This window comes from Cydia strobilella, chromosome 6 (assembly GCF_947568885.1).
Source record: "Cydia strobilella chromosome 6, ilCydStro3.1, whole genome shotgun sequence".
Classification (NCBI taxonomy): Eukaryota; Metazoa; Arthropoda; class Insecta; order Lepidoptera; family Tortricidae; genus Cydia; species Cydia strobilella.
The window spans coordinates 5,751,466-5,775,919 of record NC_086046.1 but is presented as its reverse complement, the minus strand read 5'-3'; the positions used below and the strand labels follow the sequence as shown (position 1 = coordinate 5,775,919).

The 24,454-nt window shown below is 36.9% G+C and overlaps 2 protein-coding genes across 3 annotated transcripts in view; both read right to left on the bottom strand.

Annotated features, from left to right (window-relative positions):
• The window catches only part of LOC134742379 (probable tRNA (uracil-O(2)-)-methyltransferase), a 300,106-nt gene that overhangs the window by 103,733 nt on the left and 171,919 nt on the right, over positions 1–24,454 (bottom strand). The window lies entirely within an intron of this gene.
• On the bottom strand, positions 156–22,032 carry LOC134742375 (uncharacterized). Its single transcript, XM_063675483.1, has 5 exons — positions 21,825–22,032; positions 20,426–20,525; positions 19,078–20,150; positions 10,243–10,422; positions 156–671 (listed from the first exon to the last, which is right to left on the bottom strand). Exons 1-5 carry the CDS (start codon positions 21,973–21,975, stop codon positions 301–303), a joined length of 1,875 nt encoding a protein of 624 aa, XP_063531553.1. The 5' UTR covers positions 21,976–22,032; the 3' UTR covers positions 156–300.

Sequence of the window (24,454 nt, the reverse complement as noted above, 5' to 3'; positions counted from 1 at the left end):
AGGAACCACTCATTGAATTGGTCCCAATAAAAAGAGAGAAGAAAAAAGAGTCTGTATGTTTACAAAAGGCAATATATATCTACAACTATGTATATCAACAACAGTATTTCGAAGCTTTAACAAAACTTGCTTCGTCATTTTATTATTTTAGTAACTATCAAGTTGGCCGATCATTCCAAACAACGTTTTGTTTATACACGTACACCATTATCACATATTCGTTATTTAATAAATAAATTGAGCACTAGCTTAACTAGGTTTCTTAATGGTAACTTTGTCTTAATTAACTACAAGTCTTATTTAAATCAGGAAATACTCGGGGCCAACGTAAGAGCCACACTTTGGGAAATCGGCAGGAGCTTGAACGAAATCACCTTCCTCTCCCACTTTAAGTATAAAGTCTAGTCCTCTTGTCCAATGCGTGGACCTTTCATCTCTCATCAGCCAGTACCCTGGATTATCAGCTTTGAAACGGAGCGCTACTACTCCGAACTTTGGAATACTTATAGTGTCTTTTATAATAGGATCGATAAGATTTTTGGATGGGAACAGAGTGCCCTCTTCGTTCATTTTTACAATGGTGTCTTTGTCTAGACTGCTGTTGAACTCTCTGATGCCCACTACGTAGAAACTGTAGCCGTGGAGGTGGAAGATATGGTCAGATTCGCCACCTGTAGACAAATGTTAATATATGAGCCAATACATCAAATTAAAAATATTACATATACACATACTCTGTGACATCGACAGTAAATTAAGAGACTGTAATGAGAACGATTTCTGTATTATTTTTATAGGCGAAGAAGACTTTAGGAAGTCCCAAAATTACGATAATCTAGTCTTGTATATTAGGAACACTATGTCAAAACTAACACACACCAATGTTATAATATGCTATCCAACGTTTAATATTAGTCCATTATCAAATATGTGTAACAGAAGAATTGAAATATTCAACCATTTACTGTATATTGACAATATTAAGTATAATTACGCCTACCTACTCGATAGCAATCGTAACTTAGTATATGACTATGATATGTTTTATCGCAAATCAGGCCAACTAAATAAGACAGGCCTAAAAGCATTATTTACTGACATTTGTCAATTGGTGTCCTTAATCCAGATGGAAAACGAAATCATAAACTCATCAACTGTTGACCCTTGCCATGACGATCTGTCTAATAAGAGTAATAAATCAACATTTTTTCGTGAATAACTATCGACAGATCAAAAATACTTGCTCCGATAATAAATTTAGAATATTTCATCAAAATATAAACGGCTTGTTAAACAAAATTGAACTGTTGCAAATTGCGTTACAGGAATTTCAAAGTAGGAACCAGGAGGTTGATGTAATTTGTCTAAGCGAAACTTTTGTAAAGCGCAACTGTGAATGCAATATTATCATTAACAATTACAAATTAGCAGCATCCTATTGTAGAGAAGGCAGCAGAGGTGGTACTGCTATCCTAGTTAAAAAATCGGTAGAGGTAAAATCTATTAAATTAGACCCTAAACTGGCAACAAATTTTTACTTTGAGTGCTGTGGAACAGAGATTGTTGGATTAAATCTTATAATCGTTGTAATTTATAGAATACCTGAACAAACTCGATCTCATGTAGGCATATTTATTCATAAGTTGAATATTTTGTTAATGCATTTAGTAACGAAGTACAAGAAAAAGAAAATAGTAATTTGCGGGGATTGGAATATTAATATTTTAACAGACAGCTCGTTTAGCCAAGACCTGAAGAGTACACTGATGAACTATAACTTTATCATGCATATTAACACAGCAACCAGGCGTAATACTTGCCTAGACCAAATTGCCAGCAATATAAACATAAAAAAAGTGGTAAGTGAGACTCATAATCTTTGTCTTTCTGACCATGACAAGGCTCAAACACTAACTATCAATGTGCAAAGGTCTGATAAATGTATTCGATGGTTTGAGTTCGTAAGAGACTATAGTTGTGAAAATATTGCTAAATTTTCTGAATGCATAACTGCACTATCTTTCTCTGACATTCTGGGTACTGAGGATTTTAATGAAGCGTTTTTAAAGTTTTACGACCTTTTGCGTTTATTCTACGACTTATGTTTTCCTTGGATTAAAATAAAAACTAGCAATCGCCAAAATAAAATTAAGTGGATTACCAAGGGTATACGAAAGTCATGTTACACAAAGCGTAAACTGTATATGAATTGTAGATCATCAAAAAATAAGAATGAAAACATACATGTACTGAAATCTTATAATAATATTCTCAGGAAGTGTATTTTAGCATCTCAGAGAATGACCAATAAACAGCTCATTATGAATCATAAGAATAAATGTAAGGCGACATGGAATATAATATCATCGATGACATCTAATAATAAACACAACAACAATCTTGACTCTATAGAATTTAATAATATGACATATACCGATCCACAAGAAATTTGTAATTTATTTAATAATTATTTCATTAATATTACCAGTTCTAATTTAGATATAATACAAGTACCCCCCCAAGCAACAAACAATCTGGATAAGCAAATAAATTCAATGTTTCTGAAACCAGTTGATGAACATGAGGTGTACAAATTAATTCTGTCGCTGAATAACAGTAAAGCTTGTGGTTATGATGACATTATTACGAATATTTTGAAATTAAATGCAATAAGCCTTACCCATCCCCTGACACATATTATAAATCTATCATTCAGTCAAGGCATTTTCCCAGAACAACTAAAGTTATCAATTATAAAACCATTATTTAAAAAGGGTTGTCGCAAAGATCCAAACAATTACAGACCTATAACATTAGTTCCAGTTATATCCAAATTATTTGAAAAATCAATGTCTATGAGGTTAACGAATTACCTTGAAAAGAAAAATATATTACAACCAAATCAGTTCGGTTTTAGGAAAAGCCATTCGACTGAATTAGCATGTTTTCATTTTATCAAATATGTCTCAGAAGCGATAAATAACAAATTGCCAATAACATCAATTTTCCTTGATTTAAGTAAGGCTTTCGATACTGTTAATCATAACATACTTTTGAAGAAGCTTGAAATATATGGGATTAGAGGTTCAGTACTTGCTTGGCTCAAAAGCTACCTGGGAGACAGAAAACAGTGCACGGAAATTCAAAAATTCGTTATCCAGGGGAAAAGTCTTGTAAAACAAAAGTTCCGGTCCAATTTTCGTGAAAATAAATGGGGAGTTCCTCAGGGCAGTAACTTGGGCCCATTGCTATTCCTGGTCTATATCAATGATCTTCCCCAAGCTACCGCACAAAAGTGTATATTATTTGCGGACGATACTACACTGATAATTAAGGGAGAGAACATTTTAACGTATGAAGCTGAAATAAATAAAGCCTTGACTGATATCAGCACATGGACCAGTAATAACAACCTCAAGATTAACCTAACAAAAACAGTGTATACACAATTTCATTCCTATCAAACCAATCCTGACCAACTTGACATCAAATATAATGACATCCTTGTAGAAAAATGTGATAATGTGAAATTTTTAGGATTACATATTGACAAAAACCTAAGCTGGAAACAACACGTCGATGTTGTTTGTTCCAAACTTGACGGATTTGTGTTCGCCCTAAGGAAACTTAGAAACGCGGTATCTTTACAGGCCTCAACAACTGCCTATCACGGATATGTGGCATCTGTACTTAACTACGGTCTTTTACTGTGGGGCAATTCAGTCGACATTGAAAAAGCGTTCATTCGGCAGAAAAAGTGTATTCGTGCGATAGCCAACGCTTGGATCACGGACAGTTGTAAACCACTGTTTAAGCAATTTAATGTTTTGCCTTTGCCTTGCATGTACATAAAAAAAGCATGTCTATTTGTGAAAAAACACCCTGAACTTTTTAAAAAGAGATTTGATGTATTTGCCGGAAATCGGAGAGCGCAATACAAGCATTTATTGTATCAACCTCCTTCACATTCTATTGTATACCACAGAAATGCATACAATATGTGTATAGTTATATTCAACAGTCTTCCTGATGAGCTAAAGCAAATCGATAGTAACCAATTTAGCAATAAGATTACAAAATGGCTGTCTGAAAATTGCTTTTATAGTGTGAGGGAATTTTTAGAGCACAATAATAATTTAAAGCAGTTAGAATGATAATTTAAGTTGCATAAATTATGTATATATTTGGACATCTTATTATTAAATTATTTTCCCAATGACTTTTAAATAAATTATACACGACATCCATTTTGTAATTTGACTTTTTATATAAAAATTTTAACTTATCGATATTAGTTTTATTTATTCATGGACATTTTATTATTTAATATTCAAATTGTTACCAACTTATTATTAGTTTTTTAACAGGAAAAATTACCCACTGTTTTCATTTCTGTCGTAATATTTTCTATATTGTACTTTATTTTATGTTAAAATTATTAAATTGTCAATTATTTGCATGTCGTGTCCTCGACTGAATACTGATACATGTAAACCTTTTCTGTTGTCATCTTATACACGTATTCTGGCAAATAAAGAAATTCTATTCTATTCTATTCTATTCTACAGCGGTTAGGTTAAGTTAGGCTATCACAGAATAAGCACTGAAGGAATAATCATGTAGTAATTATTAAAATAAATATAATATGATTTCGTAAAACGTTGGTAGCCTTGCTAGTTGTAGCATTGCTAGCCATAGGGGCTTGTGTTGTGACTTTCAATCCGGAGAATAATTTGACCTATTATCTGACTAGTGTCAAACGTTCGCACATCGAAAACCCCGGGGTGCGATAAATGTTGCGCATATGAGAACATAAATGGCGGAAAATTTATACTTATGAAATAAATTCGTAAGCCACGGACCATTATCATTACTGAGGGCCTTTCCCAATGATCTCCATAGTGAAACCGATTGGAATTATTATGACTTATATTTTAAGTACCTATCAAGTTATGTATACTGTGTAGGCTACTAAAAGAAGCACGAGAGTCAACTTTCCTACCACACTATAACAGCCGTCACATCTATACCGGCTTGAATTTTCGGTTCATTCCTTGAGAATACAGAAACAATTAAATTTGTCTTCCAATTGCTGTTACGGCTATTATGCTGTTACATAGGTGGACAGTTCCATTCTACCTCTTACGTGTGATGAATCAGATAGAACTATACGTTCTGGGTATCCAGAGGTAGGTATTAGGTGTCCAATTTTATCCCGTAACTACTAAGCAATAGATTACGCTTTATTGAACATTTTGGTCTTGAAATTGATAGGTACGAGCGATTGTACGTGACTCAGTTTTCAATAGATTGTACAATGCTGAAATAGGTTCTATAAGATTTTATAAGATAGCAATAATGTCTATGTACATATAGTTTGTCAAAGGACTGTCTCATTTCAAACATGGACAGAGAGTATAGTTGGTCAAACCAATTTGCATTAGTTAGTACTAGCATCCAAAAGAAAAGGATGAGTAGTTTTTTTTTCTGTTATTCTTTACTGGCAAATTGGTTTGACCAACTATACTTAATCTATCACTTTTACGACTTCATAAAAAAATGACCGAAAATTAAGGCTGTTGAGCCTATAGGCAACACACCTGTTCGTTATCGGAATATTGGGATTTGGAAGTACCGACGCTTGATGTTAATGAACCCCTCAGTCGCCATAATGTATCCACACAATGTAGGGCCACAGCCACAGCCCAGTCGTAAATAAACCAGACACTTGCGGTGCACCATCGGGCCAGCTCTAAATCATTCATTCTCTTTGACGAGATTCTGTTCGGCTTATACGGCAGTGCAAATGTTGCTTCATCTTTTATTTAATAACACGTCTAAGCACGTTCAGTGACAGCTGTGTATGGGATAAATATTGCAAGGGCGTTGCTTGAAACACGGGGGTGACCATTTGTAACCTTATTACATTAAAATGAAGCTTAACATACTGTACTACACCTAGTGAATACTACAATTGGACTTTAAATCAGGGATCAGATACCGGTATTCTTTGTATGGGAACGAAAACGATATTTTTTCGTTCTTTGTTGATTATTTCATTTCTAATGGGGCAATCCAATAATACGAAGTCGTTACCTAAAAAGATTTTTATTTGTATAAAACAGTATTTTTATGTATTTTTTTCCTTTTCCTCTACATATTATGTAAAAATCGGTGTGACTTATTTGTTGTTGTAATTTTTATTTATTTTCTGGATTGTTCTGTGTACCTATGTCATTTCTGTATTTGAATATTTTGTGTGTATTGTGGCAAACAAATAAACAGTTTATCTATCTATCTATCAAAGAAAAAGTAAACAACCGAGTCCTACATTTCGAGTATAAAATAGTTCGAAAAATATATTTCGAAGTTTTTGCCAAAAACCGGTTCCGATCCCTGCATTACTTAACGTTAGCATAAATAAGATGGATACTGGAGTTTCTGACACTGTTAATTTCATTATTTGTGCCATTTTCAACCAAAAGGGTACTTATTGTCGCTTCTCAGTAAGGCGCTATTTCCATACAGCTTCAATTCGAAATCAACCTTATCGACAAGCGACAATGTGGTACTTTTTGGTTGAAAACGTCACATTTAGCCCCTATAGACTCCGACCGCCACCACGACCACGGTTTGGACGACCGGTCTGGCCTAGTGGGTAGATTGGGTAATGAATATTTAAAGTGAATAAAAAAAAAAAAAAAAAAAATGTTTTCTATGTATTAAGTATTTGTACCTATATATTATATATATCGTTGACTGAGTAACCCACAACAAGCCTTCTTGAGCTTACCGTGGGACTTGGTAAATTTGTGTAAAAATGTCCCTATAATATTTATTTATTTATAAAAGAGCAGTTAAATCAATTGAAAAATTGTGTTATTTTAAAAATTATGAATAAAAAAATAACACAAAATTGGGTATAAATATAATGAAATAAGAATTGGTCATCATTGGTGTAATTATAATACGAGGTATGTATTTTCTTAGCGCTTCGTTCTAATAAAAAGGTACATTACCTAGCTAATGAATAAATATACATTATCAACAATTAGTAATATCAATACTTTTTACTTGATGGATTTGTAGGTTAATCTACGGCCGAATAACACAAAAGTACCTATCATATTTCTGGATAGCCAGCCGGAGACTTTCAGCCAGCAAAGTAATCCATGGATTCAATAAGGCCCATACTAACCCGGGGTTAACCGGTTAAACCATTAACCCAGTGTCAAATTGTACTTGTAACCATGGTAACTCCAGGTTTAACCGGTTAACCCGGGTTAGTGAAATGGTGCAACTGGTGCAAGTGGGTCTAACTACCTAATAGTTGCTTAAGCCGTTTATTCACTAGTATTCATTACTTGTTACATTGTATTCGAACCTCAGCTCACCAAAATATAAATAGCATTTTGGGTACGGTAATTACTAAAGTCTGAATTTTATTCTCACGGAATTAATGTAAACAAAGGTGTGGCAGGTGACAAAAAACTTTTGCAGCATTCAAGGTATTTAAACTGTCCATATTTTCCATATTTATTAGACGTAGGTTGTAGTGCTAAATAAGTAAATCTTTTTTGATTGGATTACCTAGAGTTAGACCAAGAAAAGTCTGCAACGATTTTGATAGCACACGCAGTGCAAGTGTTATTTTAAACGTAAAACTTCTATGAAATTATGGCGTATAAGTAACACTTGCACTGCGTGTGCCATCAAAATCGTTGCAGACTTTTCTTGGTCTAACTCAAATGACAATTCACCACTGTCACAGCTGTCGCGATATGATCATACGCTCGCTACGTCGTTGGTGCCCGGAAGTAACTTGCCTAAATAAAGGTCGCCGCTACAAGTTCCCGACACCATCACCAGTCCGAGATACAACGAAAACGAAAGTTCCTAATTAAATTAATGATACTTATAGGCTGTTAGATAAGATGTATGTTTAAGCATACCTACGTATTTATCCAAAGCCAGTAAGAGGCGAACGGCTGTCAAAGGTGAGATTTCCTATACATGTATGCTTGCATAACCTGCTATTGTAATCGCGAATATTGACACGAAGAGACATCCTGTTGGTTTATGCTAACAGTCAGGTGTTGAGCAAGTAACGTTTAAAGCTTTCCACTAAGAAAGCCGTTAACGCCTTTTAAGGCTGGTCGACACTTAAAATCAAATTTTACACCATTACTTATATTTCTAGGCTCTTTCAATTATCGCCACATAATAGCATATTCAAGTGTAAGCTTTAATGATTCTAACTAATCTGTTTATAATTTATAAGAATCCCACCTTATGAAGGTGAAAGATAATTTAGATTTAATACCATCTTAATAATTTAAATAAGCACCTTTAAAATCTCTAAAATATCCAATTATTGTAATTATAATTAAAGTGCATTTTTAGTCTAAATAACAAAACGTTACGTAGAGAGAAGGCAAGATTGCGTTTCAACCCAAAATTTAGTTTACAATTAGGACTGATATAGACGGACTGCAACCCGACTGCAATTTGTATGGGAACTGCACGCCGACTGCACGCCAACTGCAACGTCCGTCAACTTTACGTACAACTTAATATCGAGGGCCCACCGCGAACCACGTTCGACGTGTTGCCTCTCTGTCGCACTTGTAAATTCGTAGGTACGTAAGTGTGACAGGGTAAATTCGTAGGTACGTAAGTGTGACAGGGAGCCAACACGTCGAACGTGGTTCGCGGTAGGCCCTCATATTAGGAGATACGTTATATTTGGTCGACCTTCACCGATACGTCTGACGGATGAAAGACTTATATTTCATGAAAGAAAATATGTTCCTGAACATAAACAAATAGGGTTGCCTAAAGTATATTTTTAATTACCACCACTGACTTGTCTGACGAATGAAATAAGTTCCAATGGAAAGTAAACAACTTGTACAACATGGATCAATTAGGTTGCCTATCTTCAATTATATATCAAAATGGTGGTAATTTTATTGCAAATACAGTGGTATAGGGTTGCCTGCGAAAGTCCGGTCACAAAAAAGGGTTTTATCCGTCAGACGTATCGGTGGAGGTCGACCATATATAATGTATCTTGCATTAAATAATTTTACAGTTTAGACTTATTTTAGTCATTTGCGCGACATGTTTCGGAGTGCTTGAGTAAGGAGACCTAGGCTCTCCGAAACATGTCGCGCGAGTGACTAAAATAAGTGTTTAAACCGTAAAGTTATTTAATGTTAGTATGTCTCACAACAGTTTAAATTCGATTAATGTATCTTAGGCTAAAATATGGGACTGAGGCTGGTGTGGAAGCGTTTGCGGCGTACCTTGAAATATAATTATATGTCGCTTTCCCGCTGTCACGCAATCCATTCTAGTCACTACGGTATTCAATCTCAAACAACTGGATAGGTTTATATTTTATGCTCTTTTAAATTCTTTATGACCACCTATATCCACGGATCAAGAAGCGTACTGGTCAATTTTTTCTAGTAGGTATTTTAAAATAGTGTATTTCTAAATGAAATTTCAGAGCGAATCCTTTTGTCGGCTTAACGTCGTGTATTTAGACAAACTTTTAGATTAATAGCGTTATTTATAAACGCGGTACTGGCCTGAATTAGCTATAAATCGTTTGTCGTTAGTCTTTATCTGTCATTTTGACTTATGTATTTGTAAGAAAGGGATAAAACATAATTTAACTACGAGCTACAACTGCTACAAGTAAATCAGGCCCGTAAGGAGGGGAGGGAGGTGAGAGGTAGTTACGAGGTGAACATATCAAAAGTCCCCGGCCGTAGCTCTTCATCCGGGGGGAGAGGGGGGTTTGAAGGTCCAATTTTCCGGTTTTTATATCTCGGAAACTATGCGTCTTCGTTTTGTGTAAATAGTCATGTCGCTAAGACGCAAAGTTTCCAAGATGTGAAAAACCGAAAAATGGGTCCTTCAAACCCACCTCTCCCAAGAGCTACGGCCGGGGACTTTTAACATGTCCATCTCCTGACTAGTCCAAACAAAGTTGCGGAGACAAAAGTTGTGTTCCAAGCATTTCCCTCTTACCTTCTTATTGCTTGGCCTATCAGTCAAAAAGAGCTATACATTAATATTACAACTACATAACCCTATAATTTGCACTGCCTCCGATCTCAAGGTACTATTTAATCATCCTTATACTAGAAGAGACTTCTTCACACTATGTGCACTTGCAGAAGTTGCAGATCTAGTAGCTACAAGAAGTTTTGTACGGTTAGTGACACTTACCCTGATCGAACATGATGACTTCCACAGTGGAGCCCAGTGGCACGCTCTTGACATGGACGCACTCGTCGCCCTGGCCCGGGCCTTCCTTGCACAGCGAGTCAGGTCTTACGTCCGCTGCTTGAGTCAGCAGCGGCGACGCAGGGTACGTGAATCGGTGCCCGTCCGTTTGACCCCAACTCTCTGAAAAACAAATTGACAGCTGTTTCATTTCGCAACTTATTATTATATTTGTATTTGTATCAGTCTTCAGAAAATTTAAGGTCCTGTCAATTCATTGCATTTTAGGACCTAAATGATTTTTTATGTAATAAAATACTTATATTGAAATGATTTCTTTCAATTTCATATTCGACGGGTTATTATCTTTTTTTTGGGAGGAGGAGAGGACAATTCGTATTTATTTGTGCGAGATATAACATACATCAAATATCTTAATAACAAAACTTCCGTGAGACACAGACGTATTAAATATATTAAGTACGGGAGGCTATCGAAATTAGTCGTCATCCGAATTTTAACCGTGATTGTGGTTGGTCAGTGCCTCCGAGCTGGAAAACGGTTTTGGGTACTACGTCGGTGGACAGTGCGGACGAACCATTAGCGAATGACGTAGTGAGTGTTGTGTGCAACCCATCATTTGACAATAATGCCGTAAACGAGGGTAGTTTCTCGCACCCCCTGCCGCCACCGGCGCCCGCGCTGAGTCATCGGGCGCGGAGGGCTGCGGCCGGCAGTCTGCGCCGGTCCGTCACCGTCGACGCAAGCTCCTAATGAAGGTCCTCGGTACGGAGTGAAACATGTCGAGCGGTTTCGACTTAAAATACGTGAGTGACCCGTTATTAATATATTTAATACATCAAATATCATTATATGTACATATTGAAACAACAAAAATGTTCACGAAAGGTGGTATTAACTCCATACATCAGTTTTCTTACCAAATTGTGAGTTATTTCGTAGTCGACAGACGAAATAACTCGCGTTTTGGTAAGAAAACTGATGAATGGAATTACCTAATACTCTTTCTTTACTTATATTTCTCTATCCTACAACGTAGGTAATAATAATGATTATACTTTAAACCCCTGAGCCGCTCACACCGGTGTTGCCCCTGGTCGTCTTTACGACGGCAGTTATAGTGGCCATCTAGTCACCGCCTGCCTCGATAACTAGTGAAAACCTTGTTATGGCAGATGTCCGGACGTCTTTGCAATCAACCAGTCTCATTGTCCACCCAAACTTCAATCCATAGACCGTTATACTGTTCACTTTTTCTACAATAGTCCCAATGCCTGCTGCTACCGGTTCATGGGTGTATTATGTTGCGCCTATGAACGGGTTATAGCCGGCGCTCTATATGACATTAAAGCTCTCTAAGGGGCCTCTACGTGTTGGATCTAAGTATATCCCCATGCAAGCCTATCAAAAGACCGGGATTTATAGGCCCGTGAAATCCAAGAATATACTTTCATCGCCATCAACTTTATTGTTAGTACTTACATGAATTTTACAATTGTCTGTATTGTTTGCTATAATACTTTATTATGCGACCCAATATAGACCCATAACTAGGTTTAGTTATGCGTTATTCATACGAATAAATTGTGTTTTCATTTTTGCATCAATAGGGGATATTACTGCAATGTTCTGCCACCAGAGTAAAATTTTAACAGGTTTTTGACAAGTTTTCAGAGATAATAAAATATGACATTGATGCATCAAGGCGGTTTGCTTACACAGGGCGTAACCGGGAAACGCGAATCTGAAAATTCGCTATCTGCCTCTTTATCGCTCGAATATGCAAGAGGGACAGAGATGGTAGGTAAAGAAATTTTCTTGTTTCACTTCACGATAGACCCTCAGATTGTGGTAGTGGCTCCCTGGCGCCCCCTAAGCAGAGTTTCGCGTAATATTTATTAGAACATCAAATCTAGAATTTTAATTTGAATATATACAATTTTCATAAGTATACCTATAAAATATTATAAGCTATTCGCTGGACAGCGCTATTAAACAGATATAATTATATATATGTAATTCAACGGGCCGTCGATATTAGGTATCTTCCGATCGTTAGACTACGTAACAAAACTTGTCACATCACAAGCACTTGCTGTTTCAATTCCTCTTGACATACTTGAAATCTTAAGAGATTACTTTTAAAATAAACACTTTCTGATGTTTGGGTAGTTCCGGCTTTCAACTGTTATTATTGATTTATAAGTCAATAAAATAGTACTTTCTGGGCAAACAGTTAGAGAACGCTAAGTAGTTAAAATTGTCAAATCCCATTTCTCGAACGATATTAGTCTAATATTATTAGTGTGTTGTCATGACAACCCAAACAATTTGACAGTTCGTCGACTAATAATATTAGTCTGATATTGTTCGAGAAATGGGCCCCTGTAGTGTAGGTATAGTCTTAGAAGTATTAATGACTTTTACTTACAATATATTCACACTGATGTTTTAAAAGCGAAACGTACCAACTAATAACCACATCGAGTTAATATTGCGTTCGATATACACTCCGAATTATATAATATAGTCGCTACAGTTCCGATGTAGATTATACTTAATAAAACATTAAATTTAATAAACATATTAATAACGGGTCACTCACGTATTTTAAGTCGAAAACGCTCGACATGTTTCACTCCGTACCGCCCGTACGTGTTTAAAATACGTGAGTGACCCGTTATTAATATGTTTAATATGTCTGTGTCTCACGGAAGTTTTGTCATTAAATTTATAGTGTATAAAGGGTCATGAGAGTTAGTCAAGAATGTCAAGATGTGAAAACATTTGTATGTATCTACCTACGGGCGGCTATCATGACCTAAGGCCCAGCCATACAAATGAAAAATCCAAAACTTGCCACTGAAATTTGAATTTTGTTTTATTTGAATATTGAACGAAACAAAACAAACGCAACTATTCCAATTGAATATGGTTTAAATTTCATGAATAAGTACAATAGGTAGGACCTTAGGCCAGAAAGATAAGATCATAACATATACGGCATCGTAGCTTATTTCGTAACACGATCGTTAAGTAACGTAAGGCCGTACTACTTGTAAAAATCTATACTTAAATAAACATGAATTCTTTAGAAGAAGATAATATGAAGGGTACACGGAAAGAACATGTCTAGTCACTTGTCACATTTTGAGTAATCACGGTTTTAAAATTTGGAACCCCGTCAAAATGTATGGTAATTCCATGACCAGGTCTTTTTTAACTAAAAAAAAATTGTGTTACATAAAATATACAGTGGTAGCAAAAGAGCTCTAAATTTTGAAATGAAAATCTCATTTTGCGAAAAAAGTGACGACATGTTCTTTCCGTGTACCCTTCATATGATTGATCTTTACCTTTAATGGTAGAGTTTATGATAACTTTTATGTAATATGTGTAAAATAGACAGTTGGTTTTTCGAATAGACAAACTAGCTAAAGGGCTAAAGTAATTCAGGTTACGGAACCTATTCCATAACATCGATCGAGGCAAGCACGTAATCCTTCCTAGGCTATCATTTCAAACAAAAAACTGCCCCTGGTTTCCTTGCACTGCATGTGTAGGCATGAGTCATTTTCCAAGCAGTTTTGACCTATGAATATTGAATGGGTCGATGCCACGTCGTCGTGCAGCATGCAACCTGATTACGGGTATTTGATAATCCCACTACAATGCAAGCTGGTACTGTATACAAGAAAAAAAAACCGGCCAAGTGCGAGTCGGACTCGCGCACCGAGGGTTCCGTACTTTTTAGTATTTGTTGTTATAGCGGCAACAGAAATACATCATCTGTGAAAATTTCAACTGTCTAGCTATTACGCTTCATGAGATACAGCCTGGTGACAGACAGACAGACGGACAGCGGAGTCTTAGTAATAGGGTCCCGTTTTTACCCTTTGGGTACGGAACCCTAATAAAAGCAGAAAAAAATTCAATCTAAATTCATAATGAATATCCTAAAAACTTCATGAATAAAAGACGATCAACATTATGCAATGAGTCATAATGGATAAAAAATCGATGGTTACATATTGAATAAAAATTGTTGTAAGCGGCATGAGCAACCTTGCAGTCTCATAAATAAAGTTCAAATTACAAAAGCAGGTTTTGTTACACAGATGTAATTGGTAGGCGTATTTCTGACGTCGAAATTTATTAAGTTGCTCATCTCATCAATAACTTATTCCAATAGACGTTACATTACAAGAGTACGCCGCCTCATTTAAATACCTATATACACGGTAGCGATCAATTAATATTGCGCTTGTTTCAATATTTTTTAATTAAATATTTTTACATTTCTCACACCTATGCATGGAAAAATATTTATTTAATTTTATTCTGTGTAGAGAAGAGTAAAATACGCACCTACGTTGTTTGTGTTTAAAAAGCGAAATGCGCAACAACGGGGTAACTTTTTAGGGTCAATATCCATGCAAAATGGTTAATATACATCAAATTAATAACTACATTACTAAATTAACTTTTTTCCATAATGTCAATATCCAGAGAGAAAAGTAGGGACTACGTTTGTATGGAGAAGCGGCCGCCCGTTTCCTCTTAATTAACTTTGGTTAACTTTGGTCAATCTGTGCCGTCCAAACTATTGGTTTAATACGAGTATGGCCGGGTTCGTAGTAATGCAATCAACGTAATGTCTCCCAGAAGACTTTGCAGAGACCAGTAAGTATATTGCAAGAATAGTTGCCGCAGCCGTTTAAATATCGATTACGGCGAAGTAGCATGCAATCAAGTAATCACGTGCCCCGCTTACTGTTATTGCCGTTATTGGTGGTCTATAAAGAGATTGACGAAATGTCTCGAGCGCTAAAGCCCCCTCCAAACTATTGCGCGTGAATCGCGGCGCGACTTCGCGGAGCGGACATATCGCAACATTGACACTCCACACTCGCTCAACTTTACGGCGATTTCGCAGTTTAGTTTGCGGCAAGAATAAACCTCAAAACTACGTCGGGTTGAGGATCGGTTTTGTCTGATATAAATCACAAGAAAATATTTTTTATTTTTGTTCACAGTTCGGGGCGAACTACTAGTACGGTATGTATACTAGTAGGTAAGAACGTTAAATTGTAAAAATAAAACGTGGCTACCTATTATTGCACGACCACAATTGGAACTAGCCTATCGACAATTCAACACAACGTATTTACTTACATGTCATACCTACTTCAAAGTCAATCAAGCGTTTTAGTAGGTAACTTGATAGTCTTGATACGTACCTATGTAAATTTTACATCATTAAAAAAAAACATTAATATGTAAATAGGTATGAAAAAATGTACCTGCCAATGATAAATACCTATATCATCGTCCGAAGAAGCAAATCAACAAAAATTTAAACAACTACAGTAGTACATATCACGCTACCGAGGCCTATTCGAATTTCGACGTTTGAGAATCTGCACAAGATTTGTTTACGATATGTCACGAACTTGACAAGACTTGCGGTGCATCTCACTCACGCTTAGTCGATACTCCCAAGTTTTGCAACAAGTGCGTATACGCAACAAGCGGCCGCGTCAGCGCAATCACGCCACATAATTTTGCGGTCAGCGCTGACGTGATTATCTTCACCGCTTATTGCTGCGCTTTCATCATAATTATGGGATTTTTGCATGTATATAATTTTATAGTGAAGAGACTATATATTGTAGAAAGATTGATCAGTGAAATTGTAAACTGTAATAGATGTCATATATTAAAGAAAAAGTGACGAAGCCCTCCAGTGGTGAAGGCCGGATTCGAACCACTATGGATTCGGAACACTTTAAAAAACACAAATCAAAATATTTAATAAAATAATTTGATTTGTTCTCAAACTTGTTCAGTGAAATTGTGTCAATACGTCTGGATGAAAATTTATTAGCACTATAAAATCCGCTGTGTTAGTTATTCGTCGAAGTTAACATTTTCTACGTCTCACCCGCTTAATGTATAACTCTTCCAATAAAAAACAAATGTGGATATTTTCAGAATTTTTAATTATGTTTTAGTTTAGGAGTCGCTACCGAATTTTTAAAATTTGTACCCTTCCTTTTTTTTCGTTTTTTTAGCGAGACCCTAAAACACGCATAATATGATTTTAAAAATTAGGTATTTTTTTATGTTAAACCTTGCATTAATTAACCCTGACCCGTTCTCACGAAGCAAAAACGAGAAAAAATATGTCGGTGTTTATTTAATTTCTCTCACAAAGGTGTGTTACGATATATTCGGCTACTTTTGCCGTCACTATTTGCTCTTTTGACATGAAATCATTATTTATATGAATTTAAATTAAGAGAAAATGGTAAATTTTTGACATTCTAATTATTATTTTAGTCTGTATTATTTTGAATCTGACATATTAATTATTATTATTGTAATCATTATTTAAATTTATTGGATTTTGATTTTATTGTTAAAAGTTTTGTTTTTATTTTTAATGTATTTACTAACACGTAGCTATAACGATGGTACTAACAATATTGTCTGGAATTTTGAATGTTCTGAAATAAAGATATTTTTTTTTATTTGATTCTGACTGTACCTACAAGAAACATGAGTTAAAAAATACTGCGGCTTATCTAATAGTTCTTTGAAATATTATATGACTGGTTTGTCTATAACCTATAGACAGGCTACGTAAGATAAAATATGCACGATTTATTACTTTGTCGTAGTTATGTAACAATGACGCGATTGTTTAAATAATTATAATACCTATTTCGAAGTAATAAGTCAGTAAAAGTGCCAATAAAAAGGACCTACGTTTAACTAAATTCCTTTTTTAGGGTTCCGTACCCAAAAAACGGGACCCTATTACTAAGACTCCACTGTCCGTCTGTCTGTCTGTCTGTCTGTCTATCTATCTGTCTAACAAAATAAAATAAATATCCAAGTGGGGCTCGAATACAACAAACGTGTTTTTTGTCGTTTTCTTGCATAATGGTACGGAACTCTTCGTGCGCGAGTCCGACTCACACTTGACCGGTTTTTTTAAACATTGACTAATACAGTGTGGCTACCACCAGTTTGGCACTGACATAAACGCTTTCGAGAACGTAACTTACTTTCTATGCATCTCACTCGTACTCGCCTATTAGTGCGAGCGAGATGTATTAGAAAGTAAATTACGTAGACGTTAGCGTATATGTCTGTTTTGACACTGTCAGTGACTCATGGTACGGGTACAGGAGACCGATTGGAACTTACAATTTAACGTCAATTACATTCTCATATTCACATCCTTCACCCGTGTATATACCTATCACTCCGGTGCATGAGAGCGAGGTGCGCAGCGAATAATAACATATCAATAACAGGTTTTTTTAAAGTTTGAATGCCACTCCAAAGCTACATGGGTTGTACCTATACAATTTTCGTGGGTCCGCCAACGTGGATATCACTTAGGTAGATAGGTAATGTGCACTGGGGCCCATTTCTCAAAAACTATTAGACTAATATTATCAGCTAGTCCACGAACTGTCAAATCGTATGGGTTGCCACGACTACACACTAATATTATTACTTATATCGCTCGAGAAATGGGCCCCTGCTCGCAAACGCAGAATTTAAATGGTTCATGAAGTTTTACCTAACCTAATGAGATTAACGTTGTTTCAGCACAATATTTCCCTTAACTTGAAGTTTTTTTTTTTTTTTTTTTTTTTTTTTTTATGAAATAGGAGGCAAACGAGCAGACGGATCACCTGATGGAAAGCGATTACCGCCGCCCATGGACACCCGCAACACCAGAGGGGTTGTAAGTGCGTTGCCGGCCTTTAAGATGGGAATACGCTCTAGTACGCGGTAGTATACGCGCTAGTTTGGGAAAGTTTGTAATGACTCAGCCCCTTGAAACATATCTACTCGTAGGTTAAAAAATCTAAAAGCTAACCACGGCGCTTTAAATTTTTGGCATGCTTATTTTTATATCACACAAAGGCCGTGGATTTTGCAACTTGCAACATAATCACCGACCCAGTAACACAGTAGGTATGTTATGTAACAACTAGTAAAATGGCTACGATACGGTGATGTGGCGTCTATCGGCGCGATTCGAGAAATGAATTAGAGATTCACTAGATATGAAATAGTAAAGATATGTGACATTTCACGGCAAAAGGTACCTTATGGCGGCTGGCGCTTACGTCGCATAACGTCGCAAGTTATTGCGACGCTATGTGACGTAAGCGCCATTCAGTATTAATTGTAGCGGCGTTAAATAATAGCGTAAGCTCAAACCGCCATAAGGTACCGTTACCAGTGGGAAGTCACATACCTTTACTTTCATATCTAGTGAATCTCTAAATAAATTCACATTGTACCTATTGCCCCTTTCACCACTTTCCGTTTCTTTTGTTGAATAAAATGAATAAATAATTAACTTCATAGCGCATACATAATGCTCAGAGATATAAAAATACGACCTTGGAAGGCACTGCTCTACATAACCTAATGAATGACAAAAGTTAGTGTGTCGACGACAGTTCTTTGTGATGTTTGTAAGCGTGAATGCCCTCTAAGATGCCTAGTTCGACCATGGTTACAACGTAACGTAATTTATTTAGTTATGCTTCAGTGCAATGCATGTTTTGAATGTTGTTAAATCACTTTAAACAAACTCCATTGAGTGTTGCAAACGTTTGCTACTTATGTTACAAATTTTTGTAATGCAAATAGATACCGTAGGTAAATGCTTGTGTAAACACTTAAACTAGTTAAAATGCTAGTGGAATTTTCGTTTTAGGTATACATGTGTGTCTGGGGTAACGTTTCGAAACCTAATTAAAAACTTCTTCTTATTATACTCACCAACTCGTTTCGCCGAAATTCGTCTAGTGGAATAATTGAAAGGCACATAAATTATCTTTTCAATAGCTCCGGCTAACTCCGCTGGAAGTTTATCCGCCGCGCGCAGCTCGTCCAAACATAACACTCTCGCGTGGGAACACCGAGCACTGCTCACAGTCGACAACTCGCGCACTTCGGAAACGGGATTGTCTTGTTCATGTAACACTTTGTTCCCTTTATTCACGTACACCAACTCCGCCACACCTTCCAAGCTCTCTTGGCAAACTTTATCAGCAACAACTTTGATTTTATACACGCCGGTAGCTTTATTTGCATCCAAAATGAAATCTGCTCGCTCCCCTCTTGCCATTTCTATTGAATCCACATATTGGGGCTCTATTCTGTGACCGTCCAATGCGATTACTCTCATTTGATGCTCGTCGATAGATAATTTTACAGAGCAGCTCTTTGAACCACCTCCATAAGCCAAACGGAATCTGTATTTTTTTCCAGATTCAACTTTAAACTTTGATATAGGGACATCTGGGCAATCTGCCGTCTTCCCTTTACCGTTTATTAACAGAGATTCCGCTTTAGGCATTTTTGAATTCAGTTCAGCAAGCGGTCCCATAGAGTGACCCCATTCCGCTACAAATATGGTGTGTTTGGTAGCATCGATGTCGTATAGTTTACGTAAGGGATCTAGTTTTGGAGACTGCCGAACTATGAAGGCTCCTGCGAGCCCATCGGCAGCGTCAGCGGCGGAATGCGCGTGGTACATGTGCGTTCCGACTTCTGATGCTCGGAATTTGTACTGGAACGTTGTGTACGCCGGTTGCGGACATTGGGTGAGCATGGGGGCTCCATCCATGAAGGGAGTTTCCTTCTGCGGCTGGCCCCGCCAGTGCATGGCCAGTGCGTGCGCGGGCGCGCGGTGCACGACGTCCACCACGAGGATGTCGTTGTGGCAAACGTGTAAAGGCGGCGCAGGCAGTTCTCTATTTATTGTTAGAACTCCTCTTTCCCGGCCGTCTGCAGAAATACACATTGCGGGACATTCCTCCCCGCTTTTTTCAGTGCAGCTGCCACATGATCTGCAATTAAAATGAGGTAAACGCGTCAGTTAGTTATAACTGCATAACGGCTTTCTAACTGACAATGAGTTTTATAACTTAATAAAAATAGGTAGATAAAAGAATAAAATGCCAGTCATGCGAAAACATCTCCACAAAAAGCTTCTACATAACAATGCATAACTACCTACCTATTTGGAAATGTGGTTTTGCATTAGCGATACCGACTGTAGTGTAGTATAACAAACTGAATGTTAGTTCAGTTAAGTATCTCGTCATCTTAAATCAACACTTACTTGCTGAGAGTCTTATAGACTTCGATGACTAGCTTTACGCGGCAGATCATGGGCCAATCCAGTTCATTACATTCGCGGTCGCAGTTCTCGAAGTATTCCTCTGAAATGACAAAAATAATCACTATAGGTAAATGGTTGATGTCAGGATTTAAAAACATTTAGTGACATAGAAATTATCATATAGCCACTTTTATGAAAAATAGCGTGAAACCGACCATGTTAGGTTAAGTAAATTGTATATAGGTATTATAAGTATATGTATTTGTAGCTGGCACAGGATAATTTGCCAAAAAACAGTGTGATATCGCGCTTTAAGGCTTGGAAATGTTAATTTGTAAACAAATTATATAGGTAAAGTTCATTCAGAGAAGACTATCTATATGTATAATAAAAAGTAAATTAAGCAGGTACCTAAGAAAGGTTAAGGGCATAAATGAAGTACTAATAACAAAACTTTTTGTGGTAGCAGTACCTACCTACTTACCTAAAAGGATTATTGTAAAAAAAGCTGATTCATGTAAACAGCTTCTCGTAATGGAAACCTTACGAAAATTACCGAAAAGCTACACTACGTATTAGGTAGGTATGTTTATCCAAACATACCACTATGATATTCAGAACGATAGGACACTGCTTAGGCACACGACGTTTGCTTAGGCGCCATTCATTTATTACGTAAGACGATTTAGGGGTGGAGGGGGGTCGAACATATATATATTTTTCGTACAAGGGGTTGGGAGGGGGTTTTCATAGGTCTTACGTAAGATCACAGATGCGCAAATTTTGAAATTGTGACGTTTAAAATAACACTTCCACACACTAATATGCTATCAAACGAGGTGCCAAGTTAGCTTAAACGGGCTCCGGTACCTTTGTAGGTACAAATAAACGTTCCAAAAATGTTTTTTGTTTTTTTTTTAATAAACACTAAAACAAACCAAACGTGTATTCATTTTTCCTGTAGATTCTTACGTAATCTAGGGGGGAGGGAGTCAGCCTTTTCTTATTTTTTCTTACATAGGGGTGGGAGGGGGTCAAAAACTGGCAAAAATCGTCTTACGATGGCATCTTAGAAGCTCTAGAGCTCTGAAGGCCTACCGCCAACACATCGGTATTAGGTTTCCCGTAAAACTCAGTTTCCTTCGTCTAGACTAGGTTGCTCTAGGTAAAATCGGACTATGACTTGAAAAAACTTAATTTGATTTTAGATCTATTTAAATCTAATTAGTTAGGTATTACGAATTAAATTTAGGTACCGCTAGATTCTTGTCATTATAATTACATCCCAATTTCCAAGTAAACACATCAGTTACAAAGGGATATAACCTATACATAGAAAATAATGAAAAATCTGCGGTTAAGTTTGAAACGGCGCTGAATTTTCGTGCGAATCACCCACCTGGCATCGGCGTGTAGTAAACGACACCGATCACACACGCTATAATAACACTCAACACAAATATCCTTTGCAAGGACATGAGCATATAGTTAGGCTTCACCACCGGCGCACTGCACGCGTCAATCGACTTCTTTTCAGAATCCATGGTCATTTGGTCTCTTTGCTCAATTTAAATGAAACGCTATAAAATATACATTTTCGGCGTCAAACGAAAGTGAACGGAGTCTCCGAAGTGCTCAAACCGCCATCGCGCGACCACGCGAGTCGACCAGCGTGTGGTGACTGGGAACCAGTCGTGCGCTTGCAACATAGAAGAGCACCTCGGCCTTTGAAACTGTCTTGCTGTTCCAATTCGGAAGTATATTGCCGACCGAGAGTAAACTCTCACTGTGCCATTATGTAACTTATTATATAATCTTTATTAAATTGTACGAGAAAATAATTGCGACTGCATTAGTAGCGACTGTTACATTCTGGTATGTAAACCTGACATAGGTAACTGCGAGTATGAACTGTATGAAGTCACTCCAAGTAAGGAGTCACCCCATTACCCAGCTGCAGGGTTGTGACGAATGTCCGTCATACGCACATCGCAATACGTACGCAACCCAAGCACAACGTACCTACTCATATTTAACGGTTTTTTAGAGGTAAATAGATTTGATATGATTGTTCGCATTTCAGCAAGTTAGTGTTGCTAACTACAAAAAGTAAATAACTTATATATTATACAAAAGACATATGTAACTCCGTATAAGATGAAGGAATAAACTAAGGAAAAAACGGGCCTCAGAAATCAAGCAAAAGTCATTCTCGAATAGATGGTGCCACACCCTTGGCCTGTACTATCCTAGACGGCGTTGACGACACCGTTTAATATTTAACAATTTTAACACATATCAGTGAAAGAACATGGGTCAAAGTCATATGGTGTTCTAAAAAAATATAAAAAAAATCTTTAATTATCCATATGATACATTATACGTTTTTTGATATTTTTATACATTTTCATTTTTAGTTTTAAATGTGTGTCGAGTCGATAGATGGCAGTAAATTTACTGTGACTACAAAATTTACTATGACAGCGATTCAAAGTGGGCTCCGGCTCCGCAAAGCCTCTGTGGGGGCTCCGCGAGAAAAAGCGAAAACAAATCAATAACCAGCTCTTTTAAATCTCTGGTCCACCGTTAAATAGTGACGAACGATTGTTTTTTATTTAGCTCCGTGAAATATTTCGCTTTCCTAAAAGGTTCCGTCGTCCGTCGCCAAACAAGTTTGAGAACCACTGTACTACGACAATCACTCTATACTATCTATTCTCTTTGCTTATACATAATAGGTACCACAATTTTTCTAATGCAATTATAGATAGTTTATAACTAGTGGTTAGATAACCTGAGATTTTATTCAATACCTAGCGCATATAATATTACCGCGCAGCATCCAGACGTCTGCATAAATGTTATAGGTTCCGGACTACACAACTACGTGATAGGTTTATTATGTAAGACGATTTAAAATTGAGGGCGGGAGGGGGGGGGGGCAACAATGTCTTGTTTTATCTTACAAGGGGGTGAGAGGGAGTCTTGGTAGTTCTTACGTAAGATCACACAAACATGCGAAAAGTTAAGATTAGGCAAGTATAGTCAAAGAGAATAGATAGTATAGAGGGTTATTGTCATAGTAAATTTTGTAGTCACAGTAAATTTACAACCATCTATCGACACACGATTAAAACTAAAAATGAAAATGTATAAAAAAATTCAAAATACAATTTATTTATTTTATTTATTTATTTTTTATTTATTTTTTATTCATTACATTTCACAGCATAACAGTGATCCAAAGCACTGTGAAACCAATAGACATTTCATACACATAGTACACAAATCTAAACTAACATATAACAGAAGAAGGCCGTTCATTCCTCGTCTCGCAGAACCTCAAGCATTCATAACACACGTCCAACCATCCACTCGCAAACACATCACAGTTTGGTGCTGATTCGAGGAGTGAGTTTAGCAGGTGCAAGGCTTGAACAAGCGGTGATTTACGGCGGGACACAGTTCGTACTGGTGGCAGCGCTAACAAATGGCGACAACGCGGTCGAAACAGAACTCTAGTCGGTGAGGGAACATATAGACGCAGCAACTGAGCTACTAGTTCGGGGCAGTCAGAATCCCCACGTAAAATTCTACTGGCTAAAGTACATAGTCTGTAATTTCGCCTCACCTCAAGTGAGTTAAAACCTAATGTACCCTGCAAAAAATTTGTAGGGTATAAAAATGGGTAATATCCGTACATTTTTTTGTAGAGGGAGCGTAGAAACGCCTTTTGCACTCGCTCTAGCAGCAGGATATAGGTTGTTTCATAGGGGTTCCAAACAACACAAGCCGCTTCAAGCTTGCTTCTGACAAGAGCGGTGTAAAGGAGTTTTATTGACCTGGCGTCTATGAAATCCCTAGTCATCCGAGTAACGAACCCTAGTCTATATGTACGTATAGATAAATGATTTCTTTTTTTTTTTTTAGAACGCCCTATGACTGACCCATGTTCTTTCACTGATGTGATATGCGTTAACGTGGTGTTAACATTGTTAAATACCGTCAAGGCCGTTGGCCTATGCCAAA

Bases quoted from the DNA above. Each gene is read 5' to 3' on its own strand.
- LOC134742375 (XM_063675483.1), bottom strand. From the start codon at position 21,975: ATGACCATGGATTCTGAAAAGAAGTCGATTGACGCGTGCAGTGCGCCG. The intron at 20,151-20,425 runs GTAAGTGTTGAT...TTTTAATTGCAG, and splicing joins GTCTATAAGACTCTCAGCAA to ATCATGTGGCAGCTGCACTG. The intron at 10,423-19,077 runs GTGAGTATAATA...TTTGTTTTTCAG, and splicing joins AATTTCGGCGAAACGAGTTG to AGAGTTGGGGTCAAACGGAC.